This window comes from Montipora capricornis, chromosome 6 (assembly GCF_036669925.1).
Source record: "Montipora capricornis isolate CH-2021 chromosome 6, ASM3666992v2, whole genome shotgun sequence".
In the NCBI taxonomy this organism is placed as follows: domain Eukaryota; kingdom Metazoa; phylum Cnidaria; class Anthozoa; order Scleractinia; family Acroporidae; genus Montipora; species Montipora capricornis.
Window position 1 is genome coordinate 50445911 of NC_090888.1, and position 18156 is coordinate 50464066.

Sequence of the window (18156 nt, forward strand, 5' to 3'; positions counted from 1 at the left end):
CCTAATGAGTGTAATTCAGAGCTAAAAAATGACATCAACCGTTTCAAATGGCAACGACCGTTCTGAGAAATGGCAACGACCGTTTACGAAAGGGAAATAAGCCTCGACGCCACGCGATTCGTTGGTTGTTTACCCTCGTAAATCCAATGCGCGCTCTTGGAATAATTGTTAAATACTCGAAAGCCAATTGACAACAAATTTATGCGCGACTGGAGTTTTTTTTGGCGGTCTTCCTCTTGATAGAGTACTCGAAAAATGCGATTATACCGAAAAGTCCCGACAAAAATAATGAAGCTGAGAGCCAGTAGTCCGTCCTGGAGTGGCTTTGAAATCTAATTAGCCGTTTGCACTTTGTTTGTTTGAAGGACGCGGTTGATTGTCCAGTACGTGAAGGAATTGCTTGACAAAAATGTAAAACATCTTGCGTTTTCAGAGGGTTCCATTGTGATTAAGGTGCAGTCACGATCAGAAAAAATGCCACTGAGTTTGTATGAAATCATTTTGTGAGGCCAATTTAGAAGCAAAAAATGATCGAATTGTAGCTCCCATCCTTTGTATCAGTATTGCCCGATCCCAACGATTCATTCTGAGAGAAAAATGATAACATGAATTCTTTCATTTCTAATTGATATTAGAATGACTTTAAAATAAACAATATAGATATTTTTTTATCGTTTTGATAGACTGTAGCTCACCAATTTTGTTTCTCATCTGCCAAAAAATATTGAAATCCTAATAGTATTTGATTGCATTTTGTAGCCTCCCCCAAAAAATGAAGGATTATGATTATTGTTCACGTAAACTTCGTGGCATAGTGGATCTTCTGTTTCATAACAATTTCGTAACAAGCTGGTAGATAATAAAATTAGCCAGATTAATAATGATGATGATAATGAGAACTTTATTGATTTTATTAATTTAAATTGTCATGACTTAACGTAAACCATTGATTACAGACCCTCGCTTCGATGGACAAATACAACCTTGGCACGCAAGGTCATGTAGAGAAGACGTGCGTGTTCACTCGGACAGGCGATAGATTACGTCACCTACCAGATGTCAACTTACGCCGGCTGAGCTCATCTGTCTGTCCCCCATGTTTCGAAATGATGGTTTATAAATTTTTTACAATGTCTTTTAAAATGATCACTTGAGCACCATAGTTTTGTCCTATGTAAATACATTTTACGCAACAGTTTTGTAAAATAATGTAATCTCAGCAGCAGATTATGGTATAATTCAGTTATCCTCAAAAAAAAAGTAGAATAATTAACAATTATTCCGTGAACGCGCGTTGGATATGAGATTGTAAATAGCCAACGAGGCGCGTAGCGCTGAGTTGGCTATAACCAGTCTCGTATCCAACAAGCGCGAATGGAATAATTGTTTTATTAAATTCCTTAAACTCCAAAAATTTGGAAGTACGAAATACGAGCGAGAAAATCCAAGCGAAATCTTGATGAAGATGCGATTTTGTGTAATACCTGGCGGCCAGACAGACGCAGGCCCATCACAAAAACATTTCCTACCTTTTCGCATACTTCTACGTTGGAATTGGTCCAGACTTTCCACGAAAAAGTTTGTTTTTGCTTTATTCAGTGAGAAATTTAGCTTAGCAACGCTTAGCGCAATCATTTGCCATATAAGGTCAAACTAAGGTATGTGAGCTGATAACCGAGATAGAGTAAACCAATCAGAGCACGCGAATTGCATTATCCGTGGTTGAGAATTTAATAACTATGGATATTTCCTCTGAAGGTCTTAGTTTATTATCAAAGAATTTTAAGGTGATTATCCTCGCCCCATATTTAAAAGACACGACACCGAGGTCTCGCAGGGATGTACCAAACATTGGCCTTTAATTAGCAAAGCAATTGTTTTGCTTGTGCCTTTGAAGTGGTGGACATTTCTTTCCCGGCAAAGTAAAACTACGAAATTTGGCTGACGTGCGCTCAGTATGCTTTGCCCGCCATCTTGAATTGTTGAAGCAACGCAAGGTTGGGGAGAGAAAAAAATTCTAACCGAAGAATCCAATATGGCGCCTGCTTAACGAGAGAGTAACTCGCACTTACGAATGAAACCCTCGCACTGCAAGCTATCCTAAACGGTGAAGGCACAACAGCTAATTTTAATTTCTCTCCTAGTTTCAACACCATTCCTCCCAATTCAGTTCTACAGCCGATTTAATGCCTATTCATAACATTTTTACGCTGCACTATTATCCGGGATAGTCCCGAAAGAATGATTTTGCGGAAACAGTGCGATTATTCGCATCTTCTGATATGTAACGAAGGCTGGAATTATAGCCAGGGAAAGAATTATAACCATTTCAGACCATTTTTAATCATGTGCTCGGCGATACTGGCTTTGTAGGTCTTGAAGTGCCTCGACACACATCCAACGACTCGTGCGAATGTTGCTTTTTACTGGACTGGCATTGTATTCCTCGACACCAGCGGCTCTGCTGACTAGAATGTAGCAAGGCTTCTTTGACTCACGGCTAAAGGGACGTTCTTACATAAAATGGGTAAAAGTGTTCCTTTTCAAAGAAGCAAATGTTCTCCGTCTGGTAAAAACATTGAAGAAAGTCTCTTAAAAGATTCTTTTGAAAACGAAAATAGTTTTTGCGGAGGCGACCTGAGAACCGATGGTCGGAATGATCTGGATGATGGGACTTTTGAAAGCGGTCCATAGCCATGCGATAATCTCAAAAGAACGCTTTTTTAGTGACTTTCGATTATAGCTGAGAAGAAAGGCTCTCTTTCCGGAAAAGGAAAAGGTCGGAAAGATTAATTTAACCGAACTATTCGTGCATTGGCATGTAGGAGATTGAGGGCATTATCTACATCCGATTTAATGCCCGTTCATAACATTTTTACGCTGCAATATTATCCGGGATAGTCCCGAAGCAATGATTTCGCGGTTACAGTGGGATTATCCGCATCTCCAGATATCGCAATCGGCGCCTGAACATGTGCGATTCTGTACCAATGCATGAGATCACAAAAGCCGCCAGTTCTATATCGACGAGGGTTACACCAAAATAGCGCAAACATTTGCCATGTTTCGGAAGTTAATTATCAGTTTTATCGATAAACTATTTACCCTCCCTTTCCTTGATATTGTGCTTTAGCTCTGATGCGTTGCCCTTTTGAGCTTTCGAACGGGTAGTCTGATAGTGCATTGCCAAATAAAACAATGTCTTCCAACCTGCAATATAGACCATATACATGAATGGCGGTCAATTTATAATTCCTTTGTCCAAGCGCAAATTAGCCTACCAAGTCTCGATACCGTACAGTGTGAATCGAAAAGAATTCTTGCTTGACTTGATGTGTGTTAATTTTTTAATTTCGGTTTACAGTGTCCCCAATTTAGGACCCCATCGCTAGAACGATTTGACACTTTATTAAAGTTTCTTTTCCTTTCCTTTCCTTTACTATAATGAGGCTTGGTAGGCTAATTTGCACATTGGCAAAAGCAGAATAAAACAGGTGCCATTTACGAAGAAGGTCTATTATACTAGAAAAATGATCCTGCTCTCAAACGGAGTGTTCATCTCATCGTTTTCGTTTTTGTTGTCCTTTTAAGGTTGTCTCTGAAGCATCTATTTTTACCAGCTGCAAAGTCAGCCATAAAAAAACTAGGAAAACGAAGCTCTGCTTGCAGGGTAAAAAAAAAGTTTTGTTCTCCTGTGCGAACACTTTGTAACAGAGAAGATTAACAACAATTTTTTCCCATCTTACTATTTTATCCTGACTTCCGGTTCGCTTCCAGAAAAATGAAGTTCGGGTTGATGACGTAAACAAAAAAACGTTCCGCTTTAATTTGTGGAGATAATTGCTTCTCTTTGGAAAAATGATCCTCCGAAAGATGAGAGCTAACGAAGGGCAAATGTATTTAATCTAATAATGCTAAGACGTTTGAACATCGGTTCTTTTTATTTTGGTTACTTCACTTCACTAAAAAATTGATATTATGTTCTGAAATGTGCCCGAATCGGCAAGGACCAATATTTTGAGGATGAAGGTCTGGTTTTATCAAAATGGTTTCGCATTGCGTGAGTTTTAATATAACTATATTAGTCTGGAAAAGGGAAAAACCCTTCTCCTCCAGAAATGTAGTATAGGAAGGTTATATTTTTACGAATTCGTTTATGGAAGTCCGCTATATTATAAGGTGCGGTTAGGAAGTGGTGTTGTTAAATTGACTAATTTCTACTTCCGGTGGTTTAATCTAATTAACAGAGATAACTTCACTACTAAATTTAATATATACAGTAGAACGTATAGTTTAATTTTGAATCATTTTCGTAGAGTATAAACTACAAATGCTTGACAAAAATGAAGTGAAATTAAAGCTGGCTGGCATTTAAGACCTTTCGGCTTCGTTTTGCTTGTGTTCTGGGTTGGATCTCATTTATTCAGTTCTTAACCCTTAAATTTTCTCAAAATAGCGCTAAAAACAGAAACTTTTTTAAAACCCGATCACTATGCAACTGAAAAAGACTATTTCACTTCACGCTTATTGTTCTACAAATATATTATTGCGGACACTCCTGTTGGTCAGGAGATTTCCTTTTGGTGTACGTAAAGAAGACGATAATGATTTTATTCCGAGTACCTATCAAGGGCGCTTTTGTTTGCTCATCAGCCATTTTAGTTTGTTCTCCACGAGTTTTTGTTTGTTCATCATTGAGTTGTCGCCATTGCATTCGACCTTCACCCTAGTCTCTCGCTTTCTAAGCAAGAAAAGTTTATATTCAGCAAATGGTTGAGATTGTTTAATTAAACCTCACAATAGCCCACACTAATCATTGCCAAGTACTGTTTCGAAGGATCCGAAAGTGTTCTGTTTATTCCCATATTTGGTCATGTGGACAAGCAAGCATAGAGTTCTTGAAATTCTAAGAAATGAAATAACTCATGCACAGAAAGCAACCACGAGAAGCTGAAATGACCCAAAGTACGCGGTTAAAGTACCGTATTTTGTTGCAAGCAATGCCCATTCTTTGTAACAATATTGAACTTTGTGTCAACTGCATTTACCCCTGGGTCACTAATTGGGGGCACGGTGAGCGATTTTCGATCAAGTGTCGAAAGTAATTAGCGAATTGCTTTGGTTTTGTACTACTTCACTCAGTGATTGGTTCAAGATTCTCGCGCAACTTTTCCCACCAGTCAGAATTAAACCAAAACAGATCATGGCTCGCGCGTGCACATTTTCCCGCGCTTTGTGTCGGCTACGTGTAATTACTTCGAGTTTTGATTGGTTTATTGGATTGTCTTTTTGATTGGCCAAAGTAATTACTTTGGTTTTGGTTTTACGACATTCGATTGAACCTCGCTCGATCAAATCACGATTGGTTTTTGAGGAGAGGAACCTTTTGGACCAGAGTAGAGAACCAACGAACTGCGGCCACCCACACGTGACGCCAAGTCTGGGAATTGAACCGGGACCACATTGGCCGATGGGAAATGCGTGCTGTCACCACTGGGCCCACACCTCTCTCGTATATCCATGTCTCTGCTTGTCCTGAGTTCAAAATTATCCCCGTTTATCAGGGGCACCCAACGAGAATATAGTTCAAAACCACTTAAACATACAGTTGTTAAACGTATTTTGGTATTTAAACGGTAGATATAGGCATATTTTTATTCCCTAAAAATTTTCATCTGTTCAGATTTCCTAGCTGAAAGTCTAGTGATCCGAAAATCATAGGGATCAAAACTTACCTCTTCGAAAATTTCAGGCAGAAAAAAGCCTCCCGAAAATTCTAAGTGACCTTTTTAGGGTAAAAATCCGTTAAAAATGGGCAATTATACCATTTTTCAGATGTTCCAAAATCCCAGGACAGGCAAGCAAGCCAGAAATTTTACAACAAATATTCCGAAAATTCTAGATCTCAAATCGTCTTCCGAACAGATATTTTCCGAAAATTGACGACGGTGGTCCCTGGTTTATAACGTAAACACAAAAGCCGTGAATCCAAAATTGTACATGCATGACACCTTCCTTACCCAGAGTGAAACACTCGCTCTGATGATTAAAATTAATAATGATAACGATGATGATGATGGCGGCGACTGTTTGGCTTTTACTTCGAGTAGAAGACACACATGACGTAACACAATAGAACAAAAATCGTGAAACAATACCTAATCAGAATTCTAAATCCCTAAAGACCCCTAAAGCTTTTACGTCATGTGCGTCTTCTACACGAAGTAAAAGCCGACTGTTTTCATTTTTGTATCTGCAAGTGGTTGAACTGTGAAAGCCCCTTTCTGATAACCCTATCCCCCTTTCCGTTTCAGAATAATCTCCCATGATCTAGTTAACGCGCCCCTCTAGTCTTTCCTATAAGAGACTAATACTGATAACCCCGAAATCACTAGTAAACCTTTTTCGGGACGAAAAATTAAGGAAGTTTTGGTAAATGGAACTTGCCTAGAGACATTCACACAGGCCGGGGGCTGGGCGCAAGGGAGAAGAAACCTCGGGGAATCCAGAAATCGCACCCCCTCCATCCCCCCAATTTGGCGGGGTTTTGTGCTGACTTTCAAAATGGCAACGCTGTCAGGGAAAGGAAATTGTAACTGTGGATGGGACAGAGATCCTTTAGCCGTAGAAGCAAAGTGAGTATCGTTTTCAACTTTGTTTCCACCGGCAAAAACAGCTCTAGCTTAACGTTCAATGCAATCAAAGAAAAAAAAAATCTTATATATAATTTACTTTGCGATCTTCAAACTTAAAATAAAGAGCTGGTCTTTAATACCCCGGATCCGAAATAACTTATGTCTATGAAAGAAAAGAACAAAGCGAACATAACACTATCTAAATTAGCAAGGCCTAGTCGGAATAACACGGTTTTCCCCTCGCCAGTCCGGTATATGAAAGTACCGCACCAACAGCCTGAAAGCTTAACGTCTCAATTGTCCTTTTTTACTGTAAACTTACAACTGTTATAACTGGGAAAGACTGAAGCTGATTTGTAGTCAAGCAATAAAATGTTTTTGAACAGTTTATTTTCCATATTTTCGTTGTTGCTATCCTGGTTAATGAGAAATACTTATAAGAGAAATGCAACTGTAATATAACTTTAAATTAAACTCAACAATCTTCACGGTGAGTATTTTTTAAAACTGGTCGCTGTAACTTAGTGAATTTTGAAGAATACCAATTCAATTATGATATATTTTTCCCGAATGGCATACAAGGTAGAAAGGCTGAAATACATCTTACCATATGTCTTGAAATTATTCATAAGCTTTGTTTTAATCTTGGAGTCCAATAGAGACAGATAAAACATTCTATTTTATAAACACAATATTTTTGTCCTCCAAAAAGACTGGTGGAATAGAATAAGAAATCTGCTCAGTCTTTGGAGCTAAATTAAGAAACCTATGGAAAACTTAACATGTATGCAACTCTGGCCTAGCAAACGCTTTGAGATCATCTAAACATGCTGCTAGACAAGTTAGCATGTAGTTTAACAACAATACACACAGCAATAATACATAGATTAGACATGTTGTGTATTAATATCGATTTACAGTGAATGTCAACTTTATGCAAGACATTATATAACTAAGATTAAGAGCACATCAAATTATTTGACCCTATCAGAAACAAAAGCCAAATACTTACCTGAAAATTCTATATCAGTTTAGTTTATGGAACCTCAACTATATTTCCTTTCTTAGGGGTGGAAAAACTAGTTGTCTAAAAATTATGACGACCAACTGAGACATTGTAAAGTGGCTAAGAAATGTTTCACTTTTTGAAGTTCTACCAGCAAATAATCTGAGGAACGGAAAAAGTAAATTCTACTTGAAGTTTTAAACAAGTCATTTTTAGAGTGCATTGACACTAAGATTTGACACAAGGTCTTATTTGTACAACAGCCTCGCAAATTACTCCCGAAGACATAAAGAGAAATAGCTTTCATTCACAAGATACAAGACTTGGTGTAGATGCCAACGATTTATGTTACTTTACCTAACAGTCACATCATACCAGAGTTTGAGTAACAGTAATGGAAATGCAACAACACAATATTCTTATTGGATGAATGAGGACAATTAATCAAATTGCAGATAAGGCATGCTTGTTAAAATGCATCTTTGCCATAATATGCAAAAGACAATGTTGATGACAACATCAGCATACCACAGTAACTGATCAATACATGTACTCATTTTTACTTTAAAGTGCTACTACGACCAAAAATCACTTCTTCGTTTTCTTTGAATTTCAAAACTGTGTTAACCAAACACTATGTGACCCAGGTTTAAGCCTAGATTTAAAGAAGGACACCTACAGGTTTCTTTTAACTGGAATTTTCCTATTTAATGCTCTGCCATCTCAAAATGATGTCAAGACTCACTAAGAATGCAGTGCTTGGGTATGCCCCATGGGAGTTTCAGACTCTTGATCTTGTGTTTTATATATATAATAAGCTGCATTTACACGCAGAAATTTTAAGCTAGTGAGTAAATGACATCCCTTTTCCCTAGATCCATCCCACAGAGGTCAAGTTGGTCAGTTTTGAGGGTGAGTAATGGCAGACCGTGAAATCCAAAACTTACACTTAAACTAAACAGCCTTTGGATAAAAATCAAAGCTCAAAATTTTGCCGGTCAAGGTTTAAGCAAACACACTTTCAAAATCAGAAGAAAGTGATTTTTGTTAACATAGTAGCCCTTTAAGACTATTTGGAGGAATGCAATCATGGGAAACTGTGCTTACATTGTCTAACATAAACAAGAAAGGTGAAATGGCACAGAGTTATCATGGCACAAAGTTATATATAAGGGTTTTGGTTTTGGTTGAAGTTGTTGTTGCTCAATTCCCTAATGTGGGGCCCAGAACTTAAACATAGACAGGCTCTTTTGTTGTAGTGTCACTACCACTATCATCAGAAGAGTATCGCCGTGACGAGGAATAGTTAATTCCACCATCATTAAAAAACCTTCGGAATGTGAACTCGTAAAATGCATGCTCTGGGTGATAGCCATGTCTGTGTGATAATGGCTCTGTTGAAGCCTCCTCATCAAAATTATCTGCAGGGGCAGCTTCTTCATCACTGCTAATTCTCTCTGGTTCATCCATGGCATCAAAATTTGAAGTGTCTGTAGGAGAAGAAATTTGTGGACGATATGGTGCTTCCATTCGGCGAACACCATAATTCCAGTCAACTAATCGAAAGAAAGGGTGGTTCTTGATTTCTTCAACTCCATTTACCCCAAGCCTTCTGTCTTGACTCGTACACAGTCGCAAGATCAAATCTCTCGCTTCATAGCTCAGTTCAGCCTGCTGTGGGATGCGTAGTGTTCTTTCCCAGTTGATCACCTGTGTGCCAAAAGTTTTTTTTTTGCAAGTATTAGTTTGAATCAAAATATTGGGACAATTTGATGACATCTCCATAACTTATCAGTTCTTGTTCTTTATTTTTTTTAAAGAAAAACACGACACTCCTGAGTTTTACAACAGACATGCTTCGGCAGTCGCTTCTGCCATCTTCAGCGTGAAATGAACAATAAATAACAGTGAAATATAAATACTAGAGAAATTACAATAACAATAATGACAATAACTAAGACTATGACAATAGTAATTCAAAATTAAAAAATAAAATAAAATTACATTTTCTGGTGCATGCCAAAAAGGCAGGAACAAGAACACACACTACCTCAACTCTACCACTAGTTGACAAGTAAAATCGTCTGGCGTCTCACTCCCAGGAGTGAATGGGTTAATGAAGGGGGGAATTAACAAACAGAAAGATCATTAAAGACCCAAATTGCGGAGCACAAAAGGCAGTGACAGGTTTTGACCAAACCTCCAAAGTTGCAAGTCATGTCTACCATTTCAGTCACATCATGAACTTTGAAAATGTCAAGATCGTTGGTTTCGAAGCTAATTACCACGAGCGACTTTTGCTCGAAGACTGACACTCTATTTTGGACCCGAACGCTAAAAAGGCATCGCGCGAGCATGAATTACATGCATGGTTCACGCACGCAAGCTTCGCGCTACGTATGATAACGAACTTCGCTTTCATATCACTGATGAAGGCTTAAGAATTAGCTGAAACACACCTGAAACGTCTGTTGAAAAATATCAAGAGTCAGAGGCATAGAACTTATGACATTTCCTGACTGCACTTTTTCCATTGTTAAATAAATCCGTTTGTGTTAGCTTGTAGCTCCATTCGCGCGTGCACTCGAATGAGGTGGTGACGCATGCGTAAATGCTGATCTTTTAACCCCCTTATTTTTCCTGATTGTCCAACTTTACTCGTTTATATCTCTGCTTCCGGACGATGCATTTTTTTCATTTTTTTGCATGTTAGCTTCATCATCATCAGTTCCTTCTCCCCGTATGGAGAATAGGGCCGGAAATCATGCTCCTCCAAGATACCCTGTTTGTTTCCGCCAATCCTGCCTCAGCCCAAGAGTTCCACGTTTCTTTAGGTCTTCCTCTCTTACGTTTCTCTTCTAGTGCCCGTGTCAGGGCAACTCGTGGGAGGCAGCTGTCGTCCATGCGCAGCACGTGCCCTAACCATTTCCACCTCCTTCCAGTCCTAACTAGTTCGCTGCATGTTAGCTCAGATTAGTTTTTAAAATGTTTGTCTTTCAAAAATACAATAATTCTGTAGGTGAAAAAAATAAAATAAAATAAAGACACATTAAAAAAAACCTGATTTTTCCGAAAAACTGACCTAAAGATTTTGTTGAATTTTAAATATTTTAGAGATAATTATTTCTGACATTATCTAGTAACGCTGAATGGGAAGATTTCACCGTCCCGTTTTTTTTCAAAAGAGACAATATATCTTGATTTTAAGGCTCAAAGAAATGCCTTATATTGTTGCCAGGGCCGTTGAAGGTTATTTTGGAGGAAAATGTGATATGAGAAGTCTATGATGGGTTCTTAATACCCTCGCCAAATCTCGTCTTGATATGATTACCCTAATTGTATCTAAGGACTGAATATGTTTGTTTGAAAAAAGGAGAAACTATTTCGAGCCTTCTTAATTTACATTACTTTCAATAATTTTTTGTGCGAGAATTTTTCGGCCTTCTGTATCACCTTGGTGTAGTGATAAGCCACGAAGTGTCATCTTTATGGAAGATAAAGAAGGAAGATTTTCCATGGCGTGCAAACCGGTTGATGATTAACTGTGAAATACAGTTCAATATTTGTCGCGGACCAGCAAATGCCGCGTAAACCACTAGCTTAGAAATAATGTTGGTATTTTGAAAACATTCTCGATGTGCATAGGACATAAGAGCTCAGAGGGCAGTATAAGGAAACATGAAAACTTTGGTAAATTACAGCTCAGATCAGATTTTTAACAGAAGTTGTATCCATTTGCCAAAGTTAACAAAGCATTGAACAACGGGGGCAAGATAAACAATTTCATAAAATTCGACAAATTATAGCTATTAAATTTTAACCTCTGATATTGCGTCCCTTGACGTTCTGGAGCCCGTTGCTCGAAGCCTCGTTAATGTTAACCGTTGGTTGAGGGGTATCAAAGCCTATAGGTTTTCATTGTATTTAATGCTTCTCAGCGCAAACCATGCTTCGAGCAACACGGGCCTAGGGGCGTTTCTCGAAAGTCACAAAACTTTTAGGGCGTATTATGCCTCTAGTCATGAAACGTTGCAATTTGTTTGTTTTCACTGGTCATGGGTGTTGAGGCTTAGGTAAGCACTATTTGAGATGCTGCTTACTCATGGATCAACAGTACTCATTCGAAATAGTATTTTTAGGGTAGTCCATTTGGGTAGTCCATGGACTGGGGGTCAGTTGTTTCCAAGGTGACAAAATTGTGGCGGGAGCGAGAGAAAAGAAAATCGAGTCGCACAAGAATTTGTTGTCAATTGGATTTCTAATACCGGTTTGACATTTATTCCATTCGCGCCCGTTGGATATGAGGCTTGTTGCAGCCAACTCGACGCCACGCGACTCCTTGGTTGTTTACCCTCGTAAATCCAATGCGCGCTCTTGGAATAATTGTTAAATACTCGGAAGCCAATTGACAACAAATCCATGCGCGACTGGAGTTTTTTTTGGCTGTCTTCCTCTTGATAGAGTACTCGAAAAATGCGATTATACCAAAAAATCCCGACAAAAATAATGAAGCTGAGAGCCAGTAGTCCGTCCTGGAGTGGCTTTGAAATCTAATTAGCCGTTTGCACTTTGTTTGTTTGAAGGAAGCGGTTGATTGTCCAGTACGTGAGGGAATTGCTTGACAAAAATGTAAAACATCTCCTTGCGTTTTCAGAGGGTTCCATACTGATTAAGGTGCAGTCACGATCAGAAAAAATGCCACTGAGTTAGTATGAAATCATTTTGTGAGGCCAATTTAGAAGCAAAAAATGATCGAATAGTAGCTTCCACACTTTGTATCATTATTGCCCGATCCCAACGACTCATTCTGAGAAAAATGATAACATGAATTCTTTCATTTCTAATTTGATATTAGAACGACTTTAAAATAAACAATATAGATATTTTTTTATCGTTTTGATAGACTGTAGCTCACCAATTTTGTTTCTCATCTGCCAAAAAATATTGAAATCCTAATAGTATTTGATTGCATTTTGTAGCCTCTCCCAAAAAATGAAGGATTATGATTATTGTTCACGTAAACTTCGTGGCATAGTGGATCTTCTGTTTCATAACAATTTCGTAACAAGCTGGTAGATAATAAAATTAGCCAGATTAATAATGATGATGATAATGAGGACTTTATTGATTTTATCAATTTAAATTGTCATGACTTAACGTAAACCATTGATTACAGACCCTCGCCTCGATGGACAAATACAACCTTTGCACGCAAGTAGAGAAGACGTGCGTGTTTACTCGGACAGGCGATAGATTACGTCACCTACCAGATGTCAACTTACGCCGGCTGAGCTCATATGGCGCCCATGTTTCGAAATGATGGTTTATAAATTTTACCTGGCGGTCGGACAGACGCAGGCCCATCTCAAAAACATTTCCTACCTTTTCGCATACTTTTACGTTGGAATTGGTCCAAACTTTCCACAAAAAAGTTTTTTTTTGCTTTATTCAGAGAGAAATTTCGCTTTTCGGCGAAAATAATTTTAGCTTAGCAACGCTTAGCGCAATCATTTGCCATATAAGGTCAAACTGAGGTATGTGAGCTGATAACCGAGATAGAGTAAACCAATCAGAGCACGCGAATTGCATTATCCGTGGTTGAGAATTTAATAACTATAGATATTTCCCTTGGAGGTCTTAGTTTATTTTCAAAGAATTTTAAGGTGATTATCCTCGCCCCATATTTAAAAATTTAAAAGACACGACACCGCGGTCTCGCAGGGGTGTACCAAACATTGGCCTTTAATTAGCAAAGCAATTTTTTTGCTTGTGCCTTTTGAAGTGGTGGACATTTCTTTCCCGGCAAAGTAAAACGACGAAATTTTGCTGACGTGCGCTCAGTATGCTTTGCCCGCTATCTTGAATTGTTGAAGCAACGAAAGGTTGAGGAGAAAAAAAAATTGTAACCGAGGAATCCAATATGGCGCCTGCTTAACGAGAGAGTAACTCGCGCTTACTAATGAAACCCTCGCACTGCAAGCTATCCTAAACCGTGAAGGCACAACAGCTAATCTTAGTTTTTTCTCCTAGTTTCAACACCATTCCTCCCAATTCAGTTCTACAGCCGATTTAATGCCTATTCATAACATTGTTACGCTGCACTATTATCCCTGATAGTCCCGAAAGAATGATTTTGCGGTAACAATGCGATTATTCGCATCTCCTGATATGTAACGAGGGCTGGAATTATAGCCAGGGAAAGAATTATAAAAATGCGAACCGACCATTTCAGACCATTTTTAATCATGTGCTCGGCGATACTGGCTTTGTAGGTCTTGAAGTGCCTCGACACACATCCAACGACTCGTGCGAATGTTGCTTTTTACTGGACTGGCATTGTATTCCTCGACACCAGAGGCTCTGCTGACTAGAATGTAGCAAGGCTTCTTTGACTCACGGCTAAAGGGACGTTCTTACATAAAATGGGTAAAAGTGTTCCTTTTCAAGGAAGCAAATGTTCTCCGTCTGGTGAAAACATTGAAGAAAGTCTCTTAAAAGATTCTTTTGAAAACGAAAATAGTTTTTGCGGAGGCGACCTGAGAACCGGTGGTCGGAATAATCTGGATGATGGGACTTTTGAAAGCGGTCCATAGCCATGCGATAATCTCAAAAGAACGCTTTTTTAGTGACTTTCGATTATAGCTGAGAAGGAAGGCTCTCTTTTAATAGCAAGAGTAAAATAAGGTGCTATTCTATTCGTTCCGAAAAAGGAAAAGGTCAGAAAGATTAATTTAGCCGAACTATTCGTGCATTGGCATGTAGGAGATTGAGGGCATTATCTACATCCGATTTAATGCCCGTTCATAACATTTTTACGCTGCAAGTCCCGAAACAATGATTTCGCGGTAACAGTGCGATTATTCGCATCTCCAGATATCGCAATCGGCGCCTGAACATGTGCGGTTCTTTACCAATGCATGAGATCACAAAAGCCGCCAGTTCTATATCGACGAGGGTTACACCAAAATAGCGCAAACATTTGCCATGTTTCGGAAGTTAATTATCAGTTTTATCAATAAACTATTTACCCTCCCTTTCCTTGATATTGTGCTTTAGCTCTGATGCGTTGCCCTTTTGAGCTTTCGAACGGGTAGTCTGATTGTGCCTTGCCAAATAAAACAGTGTCTTCCAACCTGCAATATAGACCACATACATAAATGGCGGTCAATTTATAATTCCTTTGTCTAAGCGCAAATTAGCCTACCAAGTCTCGATACCGTACAGTGAATCGAAAAGAATTCTTGCTTGACTTGATGTGTGTTAATTTTTTAATTTCGGTTTACAGTGTCCTCAATTTAGTGCCCCATCGCTAGAACAATTTGACACTTCATTAAAGTTTCTTTTCCTTTCCTTTCCTTTCCTATAATGAGGCTTGGTAGGCTAATTTGCACATTGGCAAAAGCAGAATAAAACAGGTGCCATTTACGAAGAAGGTCTATTATATTAGAAAAATGATCCTGCTCTCAAACGGAGTGTTCATCTCATCGTTTTCGTTTTTGTTGTCCTTTTAAGGTTGTCTCTGAAGCATCTATTTTTACCAGCTGCAAAGTCAGCCATGAAAAAACTAGGAAAACGAAGCTCTGCTTGCACGGTAAAAAAAAAAAGTTTTGCTCTCCTGTGCGAACACTTTGTAACAGAGAAGATTAACAACAATTTTTTCCCATGTTACTATTTTATCCTGACTTCCGGTTCGCTTCCAGAAAAATGAAGTTCGGGTTGATGACTTAAAAAAGAAAAACGTTCCGCTTTAATTTGTGGAGATAATTGCTTGTCTTTGGAAAAATGATCCTCCGAAAGATGAGAGCTAACGAAGGGCAAATGTATTTAATCTAATAATGCTAAGACGTTTGAACATCGGTTCTTTTTATTTTGGTTACTTTACTTCGCTAAAAAACTGATATTATGTTCTGAAATGTGCCCGAATCGGCAAGGACCAATATTTTGAGGATGAAGCTTAAGGTCTGGTTTTATCGAAGTGGTTTCGCATCGCGTGAGTTTCAATATAACCATATTAGCCTGGAAAAGGGAAAAACCCTTCTCCTCCAGAAATGTGGTATAAGAAGGTTATATTTTTACGAATTTGTTTATGGAAGTCCGCGATATTTAGCCATGGTATTTTAAGGTGCGGTTAAGGAAGTGGTATTGTTAAATTGACTAATTTCTACTTCCGGTGGTTTAATCTAATTAACAGAGATAACTTCACTACTAATTTAATATATACAGTAGAACGTATAGTTTAATTTTGAATCATTTTCGTAGAGTATTAACTACAAATGCTTGACAAAAATCAAGTGAAATTAAAGCTGGGTGGCATTTAAAACCTTTCGGCTTCGTTTAGCTTGTATTCTGGGTTGGATCTCATTTATTCAGTTCTTAACCCTTAAATTTTCTCAAAATAGCGCTAAAAACAGAAACTTTTTTAAAACCCGATCACTATGTAACTGATAAAGACTATTTCACTTCACGCCTATTGTTCTACAAATATATTATTGCGGACACTCCTGTTGGTCAGGAGATTTCCTTTTGGTGTACGTAAAGAAGACGATAATGATTTTATTCCGAGTACGTATCAAGGGCGCTTTTGTTTGCTCATCGGCTATTTTCGTTTGTTCTCCACGAGTTTTTGTTTGTTCATCATTGAGTTGTCGCCATTGCATTCGACCTTCACCCTAGTCTCTCGCTTTGTAAGCAAGAAAAGTTTATATTCAGCAAATGGTTGAGATTGTTTAATTAAACCTCACAATAGCCCACACTAATCATTGCCAAGTACTCTTTCGAAGGAGCCGAAAGTGTTCTGTTTATTCCCATATTTGGTCATGTGGGCAAGCATAGAGTTCTTGAAATTCTAAGAAATGAAATAACTCATGCACAGAAAGCAACCACGAGAAGCTGAAATGACCCAAAGTACGCGGTTAAAGTACCATATTTTGTTGCAAGCAATGCCCATTCTTTGTAACAATATTGAACTTTGTGTCAACTGCATTTACCACTGGATCACTAATTGGGGGCACGGTGAGCGATTTTCGATCGAGTGTCGAAAGTAATTAGCGAATTCTTTTGGTTTTGTACTACTTCACTCAGTGATTGGTTCAAGATTCTCGCGCAACTTTTCCCACCAGTCAGAAGTGAAACCAAAACAAATCATGGCTCGCGCGTGCACATTTTCCCGCGCTTTGTGTCGGCTACGTGTAATTACTTCGAGTTTTGATTGGTTTATTGGATTGTCTTTTTGATTGGCCAAAGAAATTACTTTGGTTTTGGTTTTACGACATTCGATTGAACCTCGCTCGATCAAATCACGATTGGTCAGTTTGAGGAGAGGAATCTTTTGGACCAGAGTAGAGAACCAACGAACTGCGGCCACCCACACGTGACGCCAAGTCTGGGAATTGAACCGGGACCACATTGGCCGATGGGAAATGCGTGCTGTCACCACTGGGCCCACACCTCTCTCGTATATCCATGTCTCTGCTTGTCCTGAGTTCAAAATTATCCCCGTTTATCAGGGGCACCCAACGAGAATATAGTTCAAAACCACTTAAACATACAGTTGTTAAACGTATTTTGGTATTTAAACGGTAGATATAGGCATATTTTTATTCCCTAAAAAATTTTCATCTGTTCAGATTTCCTAGCTGAAAGTCTAGTGATCCGAAAATCATAGGGATCAAAACTTACCTCTTCGAAAATTTCAGGCAGAAAAAAGCCTCCCGAAAATTCTAAGTGACCTTTTTAGGGTAAAAATCCGTTAAAAATGGGCAATTATACCATTTTTCAGATGTTCCAAAATCCCAGGACAGGCAAGCAAGCCAGAAATTTTACAACAAATATTCCGAAAATTCTAGATCTCAAATCGTCTTCCGAACAGATATTTTCCGAAAATTGACGACGGTGGTCCCTGGTTTATAACGTAAACACAAAAGCCGTGAATCCAAAATTGTACATGCATGACACCTTCCTTACCCAGAGTGAAACACTCGCTCTGATGATTAAAATTAATAATGATAACGATGATGATGATGGCGGCGACTGTTTGGCTTTTACTTCGAGTAGAAGACACACATGACGTAAAACAATAGAACAAAAATCGTGAAACAATACCTAATCAGAATTCTAAATCCCTAAAGACCCCTAAAGCTTTTACGTCATGTGCGTCTTCTACACGAAGTAAAAGCCGACTGTTTTCATTTTTGTATCTGCAAGTGGTTGAACTGTGAAAGCCCCTTTCTGATAACCCTATCCCCCTTTCCGTTTCAGAATAATCTCCCATGATCTAGTTAACGCGCCCCTCTAGTCTTTCCTATAAGAGACTAATACTGATAACCCCGAAATCACTAGTAAACCTTTTTCGGGACGAAAAATTAAGGAAGTTTTGGTAAATGGAACTTGCCTAGAGACATTCACACAGGCCGGGGGCTGGGCGCAAGGGAGAAGAAACCTCGGGGAATCCAGAAATCGCACCCCCTCCATCCCCCCAATTTGGCGGGGTTTTGTGCTGACTTTCAAAATGGCAAC

At 38.7% G+C, this 18156-nt stretch overlaps 1 protein-coding gene across 1 annotated transcript; it reads right to left on the reverse strand.

Moving 5' to 3' along the window:
• Positions 1-7003: 7003 nt before the first annotated feature.
• LOC138050596 (serine/threonine-protein kinase LATS1-like) lies at positions 7004-10758 on the reverse strand. Its single transcript, XM_068896912.1, has 2 exons — positions 10101-10758; positions 7004-9351 (listed from the first exon to the last, which is right to left on the reverse strand). The coding sequence occupies exons 1-2, from the start codon at positions 10173-10175 to the stop codon at positions 8872-8874; spliced, it is 555 nt and encodes a 184-aa protein (XP_068753013.1). The 5' UTR covers positions 10176-10758; the 3' UTR covers positions 7004-8871.
• Between the last annotated feature and the right edge of the window lie 7398 nt (positions 10759-18156).

Coding starts and splice junctions, on each gene's coding strand:
- LOC138050596 (XM_068896912.1), bottom strand. CDS start 10,175: ATGGAAAAAGTGCAGTCAGGAAATGTCATAAGTTCTATGCCTCTGACT. Junction 9,352..10,100: donor TTTTTCAACAGACGTTTCAG/GTGTGTTTCAGC, acceptor TTTGGCACACAG/GTGATCAACTGGGAAAGAAC.